This window comes from Sciurus carolinensis, chromosome 5 (genome assembly GCF_902686445.1).
Source record: "Sciurus carolinensis chromosome 5, mSciCar1.2, whole genome shotgun sequence".
In the NCBI taxonomy this organism is placed as follows: Eukaryota; Metazoa; Chordata; class Mammalia; order Rodentia; family Sciuridae; genus Sciurus; species Sciurus carolinensis.
In genome coordinates, this window is record NC_062217.1 from 67981718 (window position 1) to 68001208 (window position 19491).

The 19491-nt window shown below is 36.8% G+C and overlaps 1 protein-coding gene across 4 annotated transcripts in view; it reads right to left on the bottom strand.

Moving 5' to 3' along the window:
- The window catches only part of Klf12 (KLF transcription factor 12), a 431560-nt gene that overhangs the window by 133713 nt on the left and 278356 nt on the right, over positions 1 to 19491 (bottom strand). For all 4 annotated transcript variants that reach the window (XM_047552646.1, XM_047552642.1, XM_047552644.1 and 1 more), the window contains one exon: positions 15667 to 16213. In XM_047552646.1, coding sequence (XP_047408602.1) covers positions 15667 to 16213 — 547 coding nt within the window. The remainder of the gene's footprint in view (positions 1 to 15666; positions 16214 to 19491) is intronic.

A 19491-nucleotide genomic window follows, 5' to 3' on the forward strand; every position in this document is an offset into this window, starting at 1 on the left:
GCTGCCTCACCTTAGGCCCCAGAGCAATGCTGTTTATGGGTTGAGACCTTTGAAATCATAAGCCAAATAAATTTTTCCTCCTCTAATTATTCTAGTCAGATCTTTGGTCAACACAGAGAAAAAGACTGACTAAAACAAGCATATTCTACCATGCCCAGCGATGAACTGGGTATGCATTACAAACCTCACCAACACATAAGGCCTCTCTAAATAAACTGTTTGGCTGGATAGTTACAGTCACACAGTTAATAGTTAAATTATTGACTGAACAGTATAATGAGGCTGATATTGCTTTTATCTTTTCTGGAATAAGGTATGGAATAAATATTACATCTTAACAGAATCACTGTGATAGCATCTTCTTGCTGCTATTAAGTATGACTGCATTCTCAATGTTTATCATGGTTATAAATATAGAGTACAACACTGAAAAATAGTTTATAACCATTCAGTGGCTTATTTAGCTTTGTGAATGGAAAAAATTCTAATCTTCCATTTATATGAGATCACACAAAATTATACAGTTAACACCAGCTGATTACTGAAAGGGGGTGTACTTTTAGTTTCAGGGCCTTATTTTGGTGACTAACATTAAAGATGATCACAATTGGCCAAGGAAGGGAAAGAAAAAAAAAAAAAACAATAATGCAGGCCTGTTAATAGTTGTACTAGTTGCAAGGTGGATAATGAGATCATAAAACACATAATTGGAGGTTATACTACCTTGATTACTGGAGATTATACCAATGGGCACAATAATGCCACTAAATAGTACATCACCAGCTACTACTCATTTGTTAGATGATAAATGGATTATGTTCCATTAAAATCATGACTTTGGGAATGTAATAGAAAGTAACACCACATATCATGAAACCAATACATGCTGGACTGCATACAAGGAATTTTACTGTTTGGTAAGCTTAATAAAGAGTAAAGGAACTAAAAAACATAGAAAAGATACTGAAATAAAAACTGGAAAATGCCAGCTCTTACTATATAGCTATTCTCCATAACCAAACTCCCATTTTTTAGAATTTATTTTCCAATTTTGAAGAAAGCATTTCTGAACATCTGCTATATAAGTTAGGATAATTCTAAAACTCTAATGTTATAATGATTATTAGCTATTGGCGAGTGCTCAGAATTTTATTGAACTCATTAATCTAAGAAAAATAAATATAATTATAACAGTAATAATAAATGTTGGCTGTGTCTTTATTTTGTGTTTTTCCCCTTGTGTGTGTGTGTGTGTGTGTGTGTTTTCTTTCCAGAAAATAACCACCATCAGAATGAAGCAAGATAGAACAGGCATGTCTGTGTTGCATGTCTCTTTCTAACCAATTTCCCACTTAAAAGAGCTCCAGGCAGGGACCAGATATGTCTAAAAACGACACAGATGTCGATCTCTGAAACTCAGTGAACCACACTTTGACAAAATTTTCCTACACCTAGAAATGTTAACCTACAGCTTAAGGCTGTTTCTTATGCTGCAAGATGCTGGAGAAATGGAAATACATGATACTGTACTACTTACAATGTCAATGTCAAAATATGGAATTACCTCATGCAATTAATATATACATACACACACACACACACACACACACTCTTGATTTTATATGTATAGATTTCATATAAAATAAATTCAATCCCTGACCAAAAAAAATGATTTAAACTCCAGTGCTAGCTTATCAAAGGAAATATAAAGTTGGGATATTTAATATTGACCAGTTCTATAGATAATTAACTCATATGGTTTAAGCATCAAGTCTAACCATGGCAAAATGTCTTTGACGTAGTTTTAGATATTTATTTCATTTGAAACTCTACCACTTTCAAGCTGTACAGCATAGAAGACATTCATAAGTCTCGGTTTTGTTTTGTTTTGTTTTGTTTTAACCTATAAAAGACTGGCAATAATGCCTGTATGTTGGTTAGCATAGCACTTCAAGATGACCTACATAAAGTTTGAAGAAATAGGAGCAGTAAAGGCTATTATTTGAATGATTTTTAATAAATAGCTTTTTAAGATTTATTAAATAATTTGTTGCCTTCTGCAAACAGACTGACAATAATTTAACCTTTCTTTCATTACTAATGGTCATTATTTCAAAAGTAATTATTATGCTGTAATAAAGTATTATCTCCAAGGACTTAAGAACTGTGTAAGCCTATTTGCTCCCATCCAGAAAAACCTTGCTAGGATTATTTAAGTTCTTCTTTTAATAATAATCCTGGTATCTTTGTTGGATGCCACTTTTTGCTCTTGTTGTCCTCACAGATAAAGGGAATTTTCCTAACTTGGGCAGGGGTTTGGCACATGAGAATTAGGTATCAAGCATCTATAGATAGGTAAAACAGAATCAGTAGAACCCCCCCCCCCCAGGAAGGGAAGCTATGGAGAGTGAAGTACTATACATTTTTTGTGGCTACTGGGAACATATAAAATCCCACTGAGAAAACATTTTATGGGATGGAAGTTATAAAAAAGATTGAGAAATAATCCTTTATTTTTTCTTTTGCCACTTTTATTTGCTATTTTCTGTGTCTACACAACTAGGAAATCATATTCACAAAAAATGTAAGCATTAAATATAAGCTGAGTAAAAAACAAAAAAACAAACAAACAAAAAAAAACACCTAAAACAGTGCAGACCTCAGATTCTTTCCTATAAAGGAGAATGTGAGTGACTCACACATGGTATATTTTATATCATATGCAATTAGATGTGTGTGCAAATACACCACAGACAACATTTCAGCAAAACTATACCATTCTTTATTCTTTAAGAACCTGCCATGCTATGCCCACATTGTTCACTTTAAAATTTTTTTTATTTTTTTATAGTCTTTTAAAATATTTTTTATTTTTCAGTTACAGATGGACACACTACTTTTGTTTCATTTATTTATTTTTAGGGGGTGCTGAGGATGGAACCCAGTGCCTCATATGTGGGAGGCAGGTGCTCCACCACTGAGCTACAGCCCCCGCCCTCACTGTTCACTCTTTTCCTGGTCTGGAATATTCCTATCTGCTCTAAGTATTAAAGACTATGCTCTTCAACTTTAACCTCACATGCCACCTATTCTGCCTTTATTAGAACATACCACTTTCTTCGGCTTCTAGCTTATGTTCTTTGAGGACTACTAGAGCCAGGTTTCTAAAAGGTTGCCTCTGTTTAAAGTTCCCTGTGTTTATAGAGAACTGATTTAAAATATTCACTTAGGACAAAGGCTACACCACAGATAATTAGGGAACCCTTCAATTTAGCTCAGAAAAGATAAAAACACAATCAAATTAACAATTCCTCATATTGTGTGCCTGTATGAATATGTAACAACAAATCCCATCATTATGTGCAACTATAATACACTAATAAACATGTGGGGGGAATAAAAAGAAATTAACAATTCCTTCTAAACAAAGAAAGATTTGACACAATTCATACAAAGCTACTTTAAATTTGTGCTTGGGTTTACTTATTACACCTTTATGATTGGAGATCTGAGCGGGGAAACCAAATCTTTCTTTTATGGATGCAACACATGGGCTCACAAACGTAAAGCATCATTTTTTCTTCCTCACAAAGATATTTAACAGCATCGTGCAAATAAATGTAGGATTTTCCTTCTACTCAAGGTTTGTTAAAGGAAATTTATGTTTTTAACACGTACTGCAAACACCAAAACCTGACTGCACCATTATCAGCTTTTAAATCAAAACAGCTTGCTATCTGGTAAGGACAGGAGAACTGGTCGATTTATTTCATAAAACTTTATGTACAAAGAGACAGTGTCTATGAACTTAATGGAGAGAATATAGAGTCTGGAGGGGTAATTTTTATTACAATTTATAGTGGGATTATCCATACTCCACCGTTTTCAGGTTTTATGGTACCATGTTGCTGACGCAGTTAACCGCGGTGAGGTAGGAGGCATAATTTGTTTCACCTGACTGGGAAATGAAATTGGCGTTATTATTATCTAAGAAACCTCACCGACTCTATTAATTGCCTGGGTTCAATCAAAGCCATTATTTATCCTATGTTCACAGGTAAAATATTTTACCTGAGAGTAGAAGAATAAATAAGGACTGACTATATTTTTCATTCGGCACTATCTTTTCATTAAGACTATTTGGAAGCCGTAAGAATATTTCCCACTCACAGGGGATCAACTCCAGAATCTACTAAAACCTAAATCATATCAAGCATCTATGATGTACCACCAAACATTATTCTTTAATATTAAGTACCAGGGAATAAAACACACAGGGGAAAGAGCGGAAACAATATATACTCAACACCACCGGAGAACTACAGAGGGCTCACTGACACACAGCAGTACCGGCTCTGACTTGGTCCCCACTCATTCTGCGAACATGATGAGTGTTGCTGGATAAAGCAGTGAGGCAATGAGAAGAGAGGAGGGGGCTGGGAGAGGGGACTGCCTTATGATTTGGTATGAACCTTCCTGGAAAAGATGGCACTGAACCAGGACTTTTGCCAGAGAAATGGTCTTCCTTTCTTCCTAATGGATTAAGGTAGAGTGTCATCGTGGTAGGCCATGGCACATGGCTGGGACATGGGACATATCTGGTGAAGCAAGAGACTGGGGTAAAGGGGTAGCTTTTATGTTCTAGCTTTTATGTTCTGGCACCTTCTATTTTACAATGACAGGGGAGGTTTCCTTTTTGTTTGGGACTTCAGGACTGCAGATCAATAGTGTCCACAGTATTCCGAAATATACTGCACAGAATATGATAGGTACAGCAGGCTACACTCATTTACTCAATTGTTTGTCTATCTCTTCATTCAATAAACTGAGCATTTAAGCAGTGTCATTCACTCAGAACAATGGGGAATAGGGGTGCTTAAGGCTTAAGAGGTACTTTCATGAAGGTCAAATTTTAGTGAGGAATGTTGGGAGGCTCCCAATCTACTGTCTCATAGGAATGAGGCTTTACAGTAATCCAAAACATATCATACAAACCACCAGAGTTCTTGTCAACAGAGGAGCTTATGCTAACTCTCAGTCCCCCAAGTTCTGCTAGGTCAGTCTACCCTCAGGAGAGTGAGAAGTCACATGCCAAATGACCTTTCTAGTCCTTCTCTGTTCCCACTGACCCACAAAGTTCCTCTGTGAATTCTCAAAGGGCTATTCCCAATTCTCTAGGTTGACACACTCCCTTACATTCTTGCTGTCCCAAGAAACAACTCTTCATTTTATTTTCTATGACATTCCAGGACACAGTTTTCCTTAATCAGTGGGTTCAGTGATCAGCAAAACTTACTTACAATATGTAAGTTGGCAAATATATGCTTACGTTCAGCCAACAAACATAATCCAAAGTTTAAAGGAAACTGTGCATACATACACAGGAAGTAACATTTGTTTTTACTAGACTATACGGAGTTGTAAATTATTAAAAAGTCAATGTAGAAATGTACAGGATAGGAAGTGAGACGAACAGGTAGAAGCTATACTTTCCTTTCTGGACTGAATTAAATATAGTCTTTAAAAACATATGTCATATACTAGAGCTCTAAAACCAAAGTAGATAAATTAAGTTTCAAATTTATGTTTGAATTTTTCTTAAAAGAGGCATAGCAACTCATCTCTAACAATCCTGAACTAGCTGGGAAAACCCAAGAACAATCCTGGAAAAAATACATTAGAGTGTCATTCAGTTTACTCCATACTAAAATCCTACCACTAGATGGCAGTACAAAGACTGTCATTTTCAGCGTAGGTCTCTTGGTTCCATAATACATGCCTTCAGGGACAGGTGATTTGGTTAGTTATGGAAGGTCAAAAGAATCCAGATTCAGAAAAAGGTAGGATGGTGAAAGATGGCAGGAGATAGAGAAGGCAACCAAGAAAAGAAGAAGACAGGAAAACAGGAGAGCTGAGGAGTGAGAGAGCAGAGAAAGGAAGGAGAAGCCAAGGTGGGCACCTTGAAAGGGAAGAAAGGAGAGGGGAAGGTTAAGGAGGCCAGGCTTCCGTGGTCTATCTTCCAAAATTTCTGGACAGTCAGACATGATTATTTTAGCATGATCCCGCTACACTCACGGTAGCACATTTGTAAACAGGCTAATCAGTGAGTTTGATGGAATACATTTATTTGGGTGATATTCTCAGATTTTTAAAACTAACTCCATTCTATTTCATTTCTTTAGAACAACTGATCATGAGCTTAAATTGATTTCACGATTTACCAACAGGAAATGACCCATGGTGTGAACAGTACTGTTTGAGTGTATTATAAACCAGAGCTGGCTTGTAAGAACCACCCCCCAACACACCTTAACTTCCTCTGCTGGAAATGAGGGGCATTCCTGGTCATGTAAGTGGTGCCTAAAACATCTGTCGAATCAATGAAGTATTAGAAGAAGAAAAGGTGGTGAAGTCAAGAGATCATGAAAAACACAACTGGCCATAGATCAAAGCAGCATTTCACCCTGCATAATGGGGACCAGAGAAAGAACTGCATGTACGATTATTACTGTGAAAATCAGTTGCTCTCCTTTCATTTATTAGATAGATAAATATCAGATTTTTTTCCTCAAGAATTCAAAGTGGCATACCAATTAATCAATTCTCCATTCACAATGGAAAACAGAGAGAAAGAGCTGAGAAAATAGTAACACAGTTTGGAACAGAAAAAGAATTATTAAGGGAATAAGAAAAAAACAGGGAACAGAAACCACAGCCACAGAGTTGTAAATTATTAAAAAGTCAATTTAAAACAATCCTGGCAGTGACTCTAAAACTCGTTTCCCTCTTGGATCTTACATTGTTCCTTCTTTCATTTGTTCCTACCAGAACTTATAAGTCATTGGGTGAAGTGTTTATTGGCTCTCTCTCTCTCCACACACACACATACATGTGTGTATATATATTTACATGTGTGTATATATATATCTGTATATATACACACATGTATATAATGTATACATACATATATAAATACATACATGCATTTCTTGCAGTAAGTACAGATGACCAAATACCAAAATAATTCTATAAATGATTGCAATCTAATATGTAAAATAAGAATTCCCCTGTTGCATAACAGTACCTAAAGCATATGAAAAAGCATTATATCTCAGAAGAACAAAATCTGAGAAAAAAATTCCTTAAAATAAAATGAATCACAAAGGAAATAAAAATATACCTTGAAATTCAGTATATGATATTTTACGTAGTTAGTATCAGAGAAGACTTTTCAGGTGTAATAAAAAATGAATAAAGACCACATTGGAATACTATACTACTTTTAAAAATTCATGCATAAATCTATTTACATATAAGTATTTTATTTTAAGAGACATTAGTGAAAATGGAGTGCAAGGCTATTTTGTTCAGTAGCTCCTAATATTCTTTATAACAGAATGAACACCAAGTCTTTTCTGTTAACCTCTAGATTAAGCTACTTACCTAACAAATGGATTTGTCACTACCTTCACTTCCTTAATAACATCTACCTTTTAAAGTGGACCACCCCAGGGAGCCACACTTTCCTCATTGTCTTTTTTCCCAGATGTGGGGGGAGTCAATCAAACTCACCCCTTGGAGTGTTACCCAAGGTTTCTCCTTTCTGCTGATTCTCTAAGAGTAACATAACAGCTTCTGTCTCCTCTCTGAGCACTATTATCATTGAATCTTAGAACTAACCCAGTCGGTGCCAGATGAAGCAGTGGAATCGACAGATTGTAGATATTTCAGATAAACAAGAGCAGGAGAAGCCAATTTTTTGGTGGAATCTATTCAACCTCATGTGCATGCCCAGAAGAGAAAAAAAACACAGAGACATTTCTATTCCATGTTGAAAGTCAGGTAAAAACAAACAACAAATCACCAGTATAACTGTATAAAATAAAGCATTACGAATGCCTCATTCAAATGAAATTTTCCATAAATACAGGCTGTCTTTCTCCATATATATTTAACAAGCTCCTGCCTTTATTTTTCAATGATAATACTGAAACACCCCAATCCTTTCAAAGTCTATATTTAAGAATAATAAGCCAAAACCTAGCAAGTGGCTCCAGTCCCATTTCCCAATAAGCAACATTAAAAATATATAAAACTAGATGCTTTGCTGACAAAAATCAAACTCAGAATTAAAGTATGAGTCTGTATCTAGTAGTTGCCATACTTAAAAGTAAAATAGATTAATTTACCAAAGGAAGAGGTGGGTTGTTCAGCCACTCAAGAAGCCAAGACAACTGTACACATAAGCACAGGTCAGCTGCCCAGGACTATTCTGGTCATATGGACAGATGACACCCACGATTCCATCGAATGGTGAACTAAATGAGGACAGTCATGTGAAAGGTAGACAGAAGAAGTGAGTCTATGACAAGGACCACAACCAGAAACAAGGTGTGGACATCAACGAAGGGGAAAGCTGACAACAGAAGAAAATTACTAAAGCTGTGAGTTCAGAAATGTAGAGTGTCATGAGAGAAAAACTCCAGGTGTCTTCAATGTGTCGGGAGCCAGGGCCACAAGCGGTACAGCAATCACTGTGATGGCCATATTTCCTTTCACCAATATAAACGGTGCAAGACTAAAAATACACTTGTAGCTTCCTCCTGGAGGCTGCTGAGAAAAGCAACAGCCTGCAGGAAGAATATGGGGTGTGAGTGTTTCAAATGTGCTCATGGTCACAGCTCTGTGAAACTCCTGAATGGGTGCTATGAAAATCAGGTGTATTTTTGGAGGGGTCTTCACGGTGTGTCTACCTCCAACTATAATAAGAAAGCAACACTCTTTTGCAGAGGAGACCAAAGTAGGTGCACACCCCAAGCAGGTTGGTTTCTTCACAGTAGAATCAACAGGCTCTAGTGAGATATTTTAGGAAAAAGTACATGATATTCCAGGATCTAATCACACAATTATTTTAAATCACAAATAGCGTGCTCATGACATATAGTCAGTTATTTTCCAAAAATGACAGCATTCCAATAAAAAGTCTTAATGCCAACAACGTGTTTTGCATGATTCTGGTACATTTGGCTGCTGGCACTGCATTTGCATTTAAGAAATCAAGACCATGCAGGAAACTAGGGCTGGGTTCTTTCCCTCCAGGTCATTTCTTTCATTACTGCCAGATGGAAAATTGAGAATTGAGTGTTTTGAGGTGGCTAAGAAGAAGACTGATGGGTGAAAGAAGAAAAATAACAGGTCAGCTCTGTAGGCTAATGAAGAAGGGAAAACGGTTGGGGAAGAAAACTGGACAACAGAGAAATACCCACCTGAAGGCAGCAGGCTTTTCAGGCCTCGACAGGTCCAAAGCCACAGATCAATCACACCCTTGCTCCATTTCTGGGCACCCAGGGTACCTGTTACTCCAGCTACATAGAGAAGGGCTGACCTCCGTTACAGGATAGAGGAGATAATCCATACTTTTTAGTCCTTTAATAAAAGATTTTCCACAACTGGTCAAAGTACTGCCTTTTAAGTAACTTTAATTTCTAAAATATAACACCTATTGATATTAAAATGTCAAAAATGTCCTTAAAAGACTACCATAAATTATGTGGGGTTTATGTTTTGTTTTTATTATTCTGTGCTTTGTACTAGACAATGAATGAGACATATTTGATCTTTGTAATATTAATTCTGACGCTATTTTTATAACTATCAGTAGAACCCAAATTTTACTTAACTTCTATTTGCTTTTCATCGTGGCTCCCAGATCTTTAGCTTCTGTCTTTGCTTTTAAAATGATCAGTGGAACTCAAATTTTACTTAACTTTGATTATTATCTATTTCATTGTCAATCCTAGACCACTGTCTTCTGCTTTTGTGTTTCCTTTCATTTTACATTATGTATCTTTCCCCTAACAACTTTGTCAATATAATAAATGAACTTCAGAATTCAAATTAATTACTGCAAGATTCAGGTTACTCAAGTGTAAAATACGCAATAACATGAAAATAAGAATTTTGTTTCTGTAATTCTTCCTCTATAGAATTATCTATTTTCAACTCTACGAGATTATTCTTTTTTATTTTTTAAGATATACATGACAGTACAGTGTATTTTGACATATTACACATACATGGAATATAACTTATTCTAATTTGGGTCCTATTCTTGTGGTTGTACAGGATGCGAAGCTACCCTGGCCACGTATTCACATGTAAGGATAGCAAAGTTATGTCCGATTAATTCTACTGTCTCTTCTGTTTCCCTCCCTTCATTCCCCTTTGTCTAATCCAATGGACTGCTATTCTTCCCCTCCCCGCCCTTTCTTTTTATGGGTTAGCATTCACAAATCAAAGAGAACATTTGGCCTTTGTTTTTTGGGGATTGGCTTATTTCACTTAGTATGCTATTCTCAAGTTCCATTCATTTACTGGCAAATGACATAATTTCATTCTTCTTTATGGCTGAGTAATGTTCCATTTTGTATATATACCACATTTTCTTTATCCACTCACCTTTTGAAGGGCACATCTACTGGATTATTCTTGACATCACATAAAAATACTATTCTCTCTCTCACCTTTAAAACCACTCCCTGTATCCAGAGCCTACATGCCTGGTCAGCTATCATTCCATGTCACCAGAACTTAGAACAGACTACTCTGAAGAGCTATCTGGACAATGAGTCTCCCTTTCCTCATCTGCCATCCAAACAAGAACTCAACTTCCATCCTCTGTCCTCCCACTCCATGGACGTGATGCTCTGAGTCACCAACGAGCTCCCCCTCCCAAAGGCCCCCATTCTCAGTCCCCATTTTATCCCACCCTACGCAGCACTTGGGACAACTGCCCACTGGCTCCCAGAAGCTCTCTTCACTCGCCTCTTGAGTCCTCTCCCACTAGCTCACCAGCAGATCTTTCCGCCTTCCTGGATCCCTCCTCCTTTTCTAACCTCCAAGTGCTGAGCTGCTGGGCTCGCGTACCTTCCCTTTTCTATTTTTGCTCTCACCCAAGATGATACATGACAGACCACAGCATTAAACGCCTACCCTAATGGATCCCAAATTAATTTTCCAAACCTACCTCCTCTCTCCTTGGAGCCCCAAACTCACTCATCCAACTTCCAACTCCATCACTCTGCTCAAATGTGGATCAGGCCTGTCAAATTTAATACATTCGAAAGGGAATTCCCTTTCAACCCCACTCTTCCAACCTTAGTAAAGAGCGACCATGTGCTTAATATGTGAGCCAAAAACCCAGAAGTCACCCCCACGGCGCTCCTCTCCCCCTAACCACTGCAGTGGTCCCGTGGGAGGCCTTCCTATTTTTACTCCTGCCCCACATTCTTGATGGTATGCAGTGATTCAAATGAAGGTTTACGTAAAAGGTAAAAGAAATCATGTTACATTCCTGCTCAAAGTTCCAGTGGTCTCATAGATTCAGAACAAAAAAACAAAGAATTTACACAGTGGTCACCTGCCCTGGCCCTCATCTCTTCCACTTTCTCATTGCTCACGCCTCTAGGCCTCCTTGTTGTGCTTCCTCACACAGGTGACACACATTGGAGCCTCAAGGTCTTTAAACCTGTAGTTCTCTTTTTCTGGAAAAGTCTTTCCCGAGTATTATTACCATAGCTTATTTTGTAGAGGCCTTTTTTTTGGTGGTGGTGATATTGGGTCTTGAACCCAGGAGCACTTTACCCCTGAGCTACATCCCTCAGCCCTTTACTATTTTTTGAGACAGGATCTTGCTAAGTTGCCCAGGCTGGTCTCAATTGTACCATCCTCCTGCCTCAGTCTCCCAGGCACTGGAATTACAGGTGTGTGCCACTGTGACCAGAGCCCTTCTTTGGGTATACCTAAAGCTGAATCCTTCTCCAATAACCCTTCCATCCTTATCACATTTTATTTTTCTTCACAGAATTTATACTACCTAGCCAATATCAGTGATGTCTCCTACTAGAATGGAAGGTCTAGGACAAGAGGGACTTATTCATCTTGGAGCCTCAGGGGCTAGAACTGTGCTTGGCATATACAAAGAAACACTGCACCCTAGAAGGAAGGAGAACTCTAAACACACTGAACTCTTCCATCCAGGCAGTAACAAACCAAGGGCAACTCTGCCTGTGATTTGTTATGATATTCTGTTTTTTCTGATACTATATATCTACAAAAGCCAGGAAATTCTCCTGGGAAATTTACCACGAACCTCACCAGACTGCACTGAAATTCCTGAACTGATTATCAAGAAGCCAAATACTCCCTTTAGGGTCTTGTTTACAGGCATCCTGTCTCAGCTAACATGGCTGCAAACACAGGTCCCCGTGTGGGGAGCTCAGCACCTCCCCGCATGACTTTGGGGGCTGAGTGCTGTGTCTGCTTTGGGTACCAACTGGCAAAGCACTTTCCTCAGGAGGTCTTCTCACATTCTCCCTCTCATGGCTCTCCTCTAAACTGTGTTCCTTTACCGTTTGTTCCAGAACATTGTTCCATTTTTCTTCACATCTCATATTGCACCCAAGGCTAAGATATACGCATGTCCTGGGATAGCCAACAACTTTAGGCCAATGGCCATTTCCAACTTGGATGGGCGGAGGTTCGAGTCTCATCAGAAAGCACTTCCTAACCTTCTGCTGTTACTCCAGCGTTCTTGTGGAAATTTCAGCCCAGCACTTCCCCAGACCCTCATCATCCCCTTCTGAGCACCACAGTCAAAACATTTCTTCCTCCCATATGCAACAACCTACAAGGAAATACTTTTGCCAAACACAACCTTCTGTGTTTGTGATTATAATTCAACACTTTCCACTGGCACAATCCTGGCTGGTCTGTTATAGTCCAACTTACCCACTATAAGAGTTATGTAACTATTTTTTTATGATTTCTTGTTTAATGTTGACATCGCCCATTAGCCTTTGAGCACCAAGACACAATCCGCATGTTTTGTTCCACATTGAATGCATGGTGTCTGTAACTCCTGATAATGATAGATGCTCAATAAACAACTGAAGGAACTAAAGACTTGTAATACACAATGCGTTAGATTAGATATGGATATGGATATTCACAGTCCTTTGTGTAATGTGACTTATTGGGCAATCGTATTTCCCTATTAGCTTCCAGGTGGGTCATGCCAAATTTAAAAGAAATTAGCCATATAATTATCGAGTTTATCAGTGGCATTTTGTGTTTTTGTTATTAGTATTTTGAAAGTCCAACTCCCTTATCCTATTTCCTTTTGCTCATCCATACCAGATTATAAATTTATAATGTCATCTAATTAATCAGTTAAACAATACAAAAAACTTATAAAATGCTATAGCAATATTTTTAGAATGTGGTGATTATAAGAACAGTATCAACTAATAAAAACAGACACATGAAATATTTCCGTACAATTTCTCATACTTAATCTCCCCTCCTTCATAATTTGCTGTTGTAATGACATCTCTGTTTTTATTTAAAAAAAAAAAAAAAAAAAAAAAAAAAAACAGAAAAAGAAATTTTGAACATTATTGCCTCTGGTATTTGGGGATAACACTAATAATGATGAATAACTGCAAACATTTACTGGTATTTATAAACGCCAGACATTTACATTACTTTCTTTCTTAATTTTCCCAATAATCTTAGGATAGATCATGTTACCCCATTTTATCACTGATGAAAATGAGGATTAATGAGAGTAAATAATTTTCCCACATTCATTATCATAAGTGAAAGAACCAGGATTGCAAGTAATATATCTTTGATCTCAAATCTCATGTTCCTAGTAACCATAGCAGCAGGTTTATGATTAAATAAATTTTTATTCTAGATATGAAAAATTTGCCAAGTAAAACACACTACATGAAACTAACAAATACACTCATGTAGAGAATAAATCACAGACTGAGTTTTAAAAGATCTTCTGCAATAATACATTTTCTAAAAATTAAATTTTAGTCATATATTTTATATAGTCATATTAAATAAAATCTAACTCTCCCATAAAATAAGGCAAATAAGATTTCTCTTTTGTTTTCTTCATTAGTGAGTTAAAACTGCATAAAATGTCATGAGCAACATTAAAAATATTTATTAATTAACTTCATAACGAAAGTAGTATTTCTCTTAAGCGGCATCACAGGAAGACTGGACTCCACCATTACACATTAAAAATGTACATAAAATAATGTAATATACAAAGTTCTAAGTTTCACTATGTCCTAATTCTAGATCTTAAAAAAATCTCTAATTTCTAAAAGAAATACTTATTTGTTTTGGCCTTCAGTTATGTTTTTAATTTAAGTAGATTTGTGTATTTGCATCAGAAGTATTTGCGACATCAAATAAAGCTGACTTGAGTAAAATTGCTGAAAAGGCTCCCGAGCTAATCTTTTCCTCTAACTTTTCCCTACAGGGCCAGGGGACCAGTTCTTGGCCCATAAGGAGACAGAGGTTTTCAGGTAAGCAGCTCCAAGTTTGCAGACTAAAATTCCTGAGTCCTCTGAATCATGAAATTTTAACTTTGTTAAACTGGGAAAGTGTAATGTATTTCAGTGTTATAAGGAAACTCATGTAGATAGATATGCAGATAACTCATGGACAAGAATAAAAAAATTACTTGCCAATGGCAAATTGACAGTTTTGTAGTAAATGTTTGCAAAAATTCTGTCTAAATTTGCAATCAACTAAATCTCTTTATATTGAATCCTATTTTATACAAGAATCCAAACCACCAAGTTTACCAACATTTTATGAGAAAACAGTGTGTTTTATGTATTCATCAATCATATTTTTATTACAGGCCTCAGCAGTAATACAATGTCAATGCAAAAACAAATATGTCTTAATATAGTATCATTTCTAGGCACTGAAGACAAAATGCATACATACACATCTCATTTAAAAGGGAGTGAGTCAATGATTATGGGTTTTTACATTTCTATAGATGAACAGAAAGAAAGAAGAGACAGCATGATGTTACTACAATTCCTTCTAGTAAAATTTTGGGGGAAAAAAATCACCAACTTAAAAGTAGAAAATAACTTCACCATCAGTTGCATAACTACCAAATTTGTGGCACAGTATCTCCCTGCCTTCTAAACCCTAGAAGGGAATGTTTATATTTCATTAAAAAATATTCCATTATATTATGTCATGCTGTTATTTAAAATAATACTAACCTAGACTTCTAAGATGATAAAACCAACCTACCTGGTATTTTTTAAATAACCAAACACCTAACTGTAGAATTATTTTTAATGGTAAACTACAAGTCACTCAAAAGTGAATGATTGGATTTCAGGAATTGCAACTTCAAGCCATTTTTTATTAATTGCCATTCAAATAAGTTCCGTTCTGAACAAAATAAGAAGAAACATCTTGATTTACTTTTTAAAAAAATTCATAATGACTGACTTCTATGAGGGATCCATACATTTGCACTGCATATGTAATCCTGCTAACCACAGACTTCCCTTGCCATCTTATCACTTAAAGGTAAGCATTCCTTTGCAAAATTAGATCCCTGAATCCTGACATTAAATGACCTGATAAATGAAAATAAAGACTAAGGAAAACTGAAGCACATACCTTCACAAATATGGTTCCTACTAAACTGTGCTCTACTCAGTGTCTGATCAGTAGTTTCTTTGGATGTAGGGTTTGCATACAGCTAAGGTTCCACTCATGTTTCTCTCTAGTGCCGAAATAAATCAAGGATTTCTTTGTGTCTCTTACCTTTGCCATGGCTTCTCCCATCCTCCAAAAGCGGCACGACAATAGTGTTGTTCACATTTCCAGGTGACCGTACAGCTGTGTAGACAACAGGCACCGACTGTACCACCACGGGGATGCGGTGAACGTGACTCAGTTTGTTAGACTGTAAATTCATGGGACTTGAAGGCGGTACAGGATGGATAATGTGCAAAAACTGCTGGCCTCCCACGCCAGACGCAGAGGCAACAAGGGGTCCTGGAGTTAATACTGTTGACGAAGACGATGCTGAAGATACTGATGTTATAACAGTTGGGGATGAGGCTGGACGACTAGATGAAGATGAAGAGGTTGAAGTTGAAGAAGGTGAGGAGGCAGACGCTGTCATGGAAACTGGGGAGGATGAAACGGCGGTAGGGGATGTCCTGGCTTTGTTTATTGACAAGTCCACTGGCTCAGTTTGTGTTTGGAAGTGATCTACGGATAATGAGTCCTCCGGGGGCTCCCCTTTCACGTTATTTAGCAACAGGGGAACAGCTTCCATATCGGGATAGTTGTGGACGTTTGGAGACTGTGGGGAGAAAAACAGAACACATGTTTATCTTTGTTAATTAAACATTATAGTAGATGTATGATTCATTACTTGCATGTTATTTTTTTTTTTTTTTTGTATTGCCATGGGACCTTAATTCATTCCCCCAATATTTGAAGAATTGTTCCGTGACATCACAGTGATTAAAATTAAAGGTACAAAAGTACAAAACAGTATGACAAGAGACCATAAAGACATTTTCTTTCCATCAAGGGAGAGTAACACTATTATTAAAATAGAGTGAAATCAATGCTTTATGGAAGAAAAAGAGGTCACAGGAATCTAAGAATGAACAGAAAGTTTACATAGAATCTTCTAAAAGACAAGTTCTGAGTACAAAGCATTATGTACTTAGAACTGTGCAAATACAACCTATTTAATTAAAAGTTTCCTTTTGTTGTTTGATTCATCACTGCATTATGAGTCTTGGTTTCCTATTATAAACTCATGCTACTTTTCATTAGATACTTAAATATCCTTTGTGGTTCTAAAATTCTATAACATAATGTCTACCCTTCCTCAAATTATCATAACCTGGATACATAATATCACTTGGCAGCAACCCTGGGCAAACTCACTACAACATTTCCACTTTCACATTTGCTGGAAGAGCTACTATAGTCATGTTCATTTTGAAAATTAAAAAAGAACACAAAGTTCTCCAACCTCCAGGGTCTGATAACTAAATTACCAAATATTAGTCATGTCTAATGGCTGAATTACAACTTAATTCAGGGTACAACAAATTTTTTTGTTAAAAACGTACACAACTATTACACTGATATTTTAGGAAAATCCTATACTGGCAACTTTAAATTGTCTATGGCTTTTCGTTAAATTTAAAATAATGATAATTGTGCCCAAATTCATTTATATTCCTAAGTGTTAGTGTGCAAAATTTACTAATAAAGACCTCAAGATCTGACCCAGACTAATGTTCTCAGCATGCTATCACTGGGCATGAATATACATCTGTTCATATACTTACTCACTCATAAATTTAAGAAGCACTGAATGTCTGCTTCTGAGACCTCAAATAGCCCAATGGTTCCACTGGCATGTGTCAGTCTAGCCTTGACAAAAAGAACTAGCCTATTAACAGGTTATTTTGGTAACATTTATTTTAGCCAGGCTAGCACACGCTTTATTGTTCTATTAGATGAAGATCAAACTCTTTTCAGCTTTTTTATGATATCAGGACAACGATGCCTAAAATTATGTTAAGTTGTTATTTCATTCTTAATTTCATAAAAGATTCTGGCTTGTTATTCTCCACCAAAATGTGAACATATTTTTTTAAGAAGACAAAATGTGTTTCTGAAAGCCTTTCTTTATAGAGCATAAATTATAGCTCCATTCAAAATATAAAACAGACAATAATGCAAAGGCATTTTATTCAACAACAATGAGAGAGAAAAAAAAAGCATCAACCAAGCCAGATCAACTAAAAAGGAAAATGGGCTGATGTGTTAATGGTTTTCCTTTTTTTTTTTCCTTCTTCCTAGCTAATATGGCTACTTACCTAAAAAACAAGTCAATTAAGAAAAAAAAAAAGAGAACCGTCCAAAATATCTCCTGTATGAAATTCTAAATGACAAGATTTTCACTTTATGTGCTGAAATACAACTTTTTTGAATCACTCAAAGACATTAAGAAAAACAAAACAGACACCTAAATTGAAATTTTTTATTATAAAAGCTATGAGTACTATTTACTCTTCCAACAAGAACAGTATTTCAGTTTGTTCTCAGCATTACCATTTAATTTCTTTGTAGAACTATGTCAGGTGTTTCTTATTAGTAATGTTATACACTTAAGGAAATCCTTTGTTGAGGCTGCTTTCATAACAAGATATCAATTGGATTATTATTAAAAATAAAAAGCTCATCATTAAGTGCATGTACTGAATGCCACTGGTTTGACTTTAAATATACTCCTGATAATAGTGATACTCCTTTCTTCTTCTTAGGTATCAGACACACACCAAATTCTTATTTTGGAAAGAGTGATTAATTCTACTGCAAATTTTTCTCCTCATACCTAGCCTAGCCATAGGTTCCTACTTGCATTTACAACCAAGGTTGGGAGTACTTTAGAACAAGTGATAATGACACTAGCAGGCGACACCAATTCAGGAGAGCTGGGGAAAATGCAGAGCTTGTTTGCAAAGAGATTGGCTTCTGGGACCTCAAGCCTCACTAAGCTTTGCAAGCGGTTCAGATTTCTCTGGATGATGAACAGAATCCCACTCCTGGTAGGTCTCTGCTTCGTCCCTGACTGAGGAAAGCACCTATTCCTTAAGCTGATGTATAGGGGCAGAAGTGTGTTTCTTTCACAATCCTGTTGCCTATACCAGAAAGTTGAGAAGACCAAATACTAAGAGGCACGAGGTGCTTTCAGACGCTTGAGAATTGCATCTCTCATGTGCTCAAACCAAAATACTCAAAACAATAACAAAGAATAAAGCACACCTTTGGATTAAAGACTTGGGGCCTAGGACAAATTATGCATGAATTTATAAATGCAAGCATCACAGAGACACATGGTGGTTCCTTTTGTATGTATAGCAGCAGCATATTCAAAAACAGCCATCAGTATAAACAGGACAAAAATCTGTACTGTACCATTCATCTGTATTCAGTGTTGACAGAGCATTGTGTTTTGACAGTCCCCACTAACCTTGTATGATATGATAATATGGCAGGTAAAGCTGCCCATAATTCCAGCTTCAGGCTGCACATGCCTATCGGTAAAGGCAGCCACACTGCAAAAACGTGGGCTCAAAATGGCTATGGTGCACTCCCATGCCTCCTTTTAAGAAAAAGACCTAATAGATTCAGCCCTGGAAGCAGCAGTAGGAATCCACTGCTTTGCTACTAAGGAGTGGAAACTGAAAAGCACTGGTTCTGAGGTTTGGACCCTAAATGGGAAGCTGTGGTGAGGTACTTGGAGCATAGCAGATGGCCAAGAGGGAAACGAAAGCTGAAGAGAAACAAAAGAACACACGGAAGAAATGCCTAGGCAGCTGGAAACCATGGGAAAAGACCACACACGCTGGAAAGGAATGGGGACATGCACCCAGGAACTGACTTGAAGGGACAGGGATGCTGAGAAGACAGACAACAAAGAACATTTAGAAACTGTAAGCATGATGGGGAAGACAAGCTGCTATAAAATAATAAAGAGAGGATTTCATACTAAAATTTTACTCTCTATTGCTAATTCCTCAATTCTTGACACAAGATTGATACTACTCA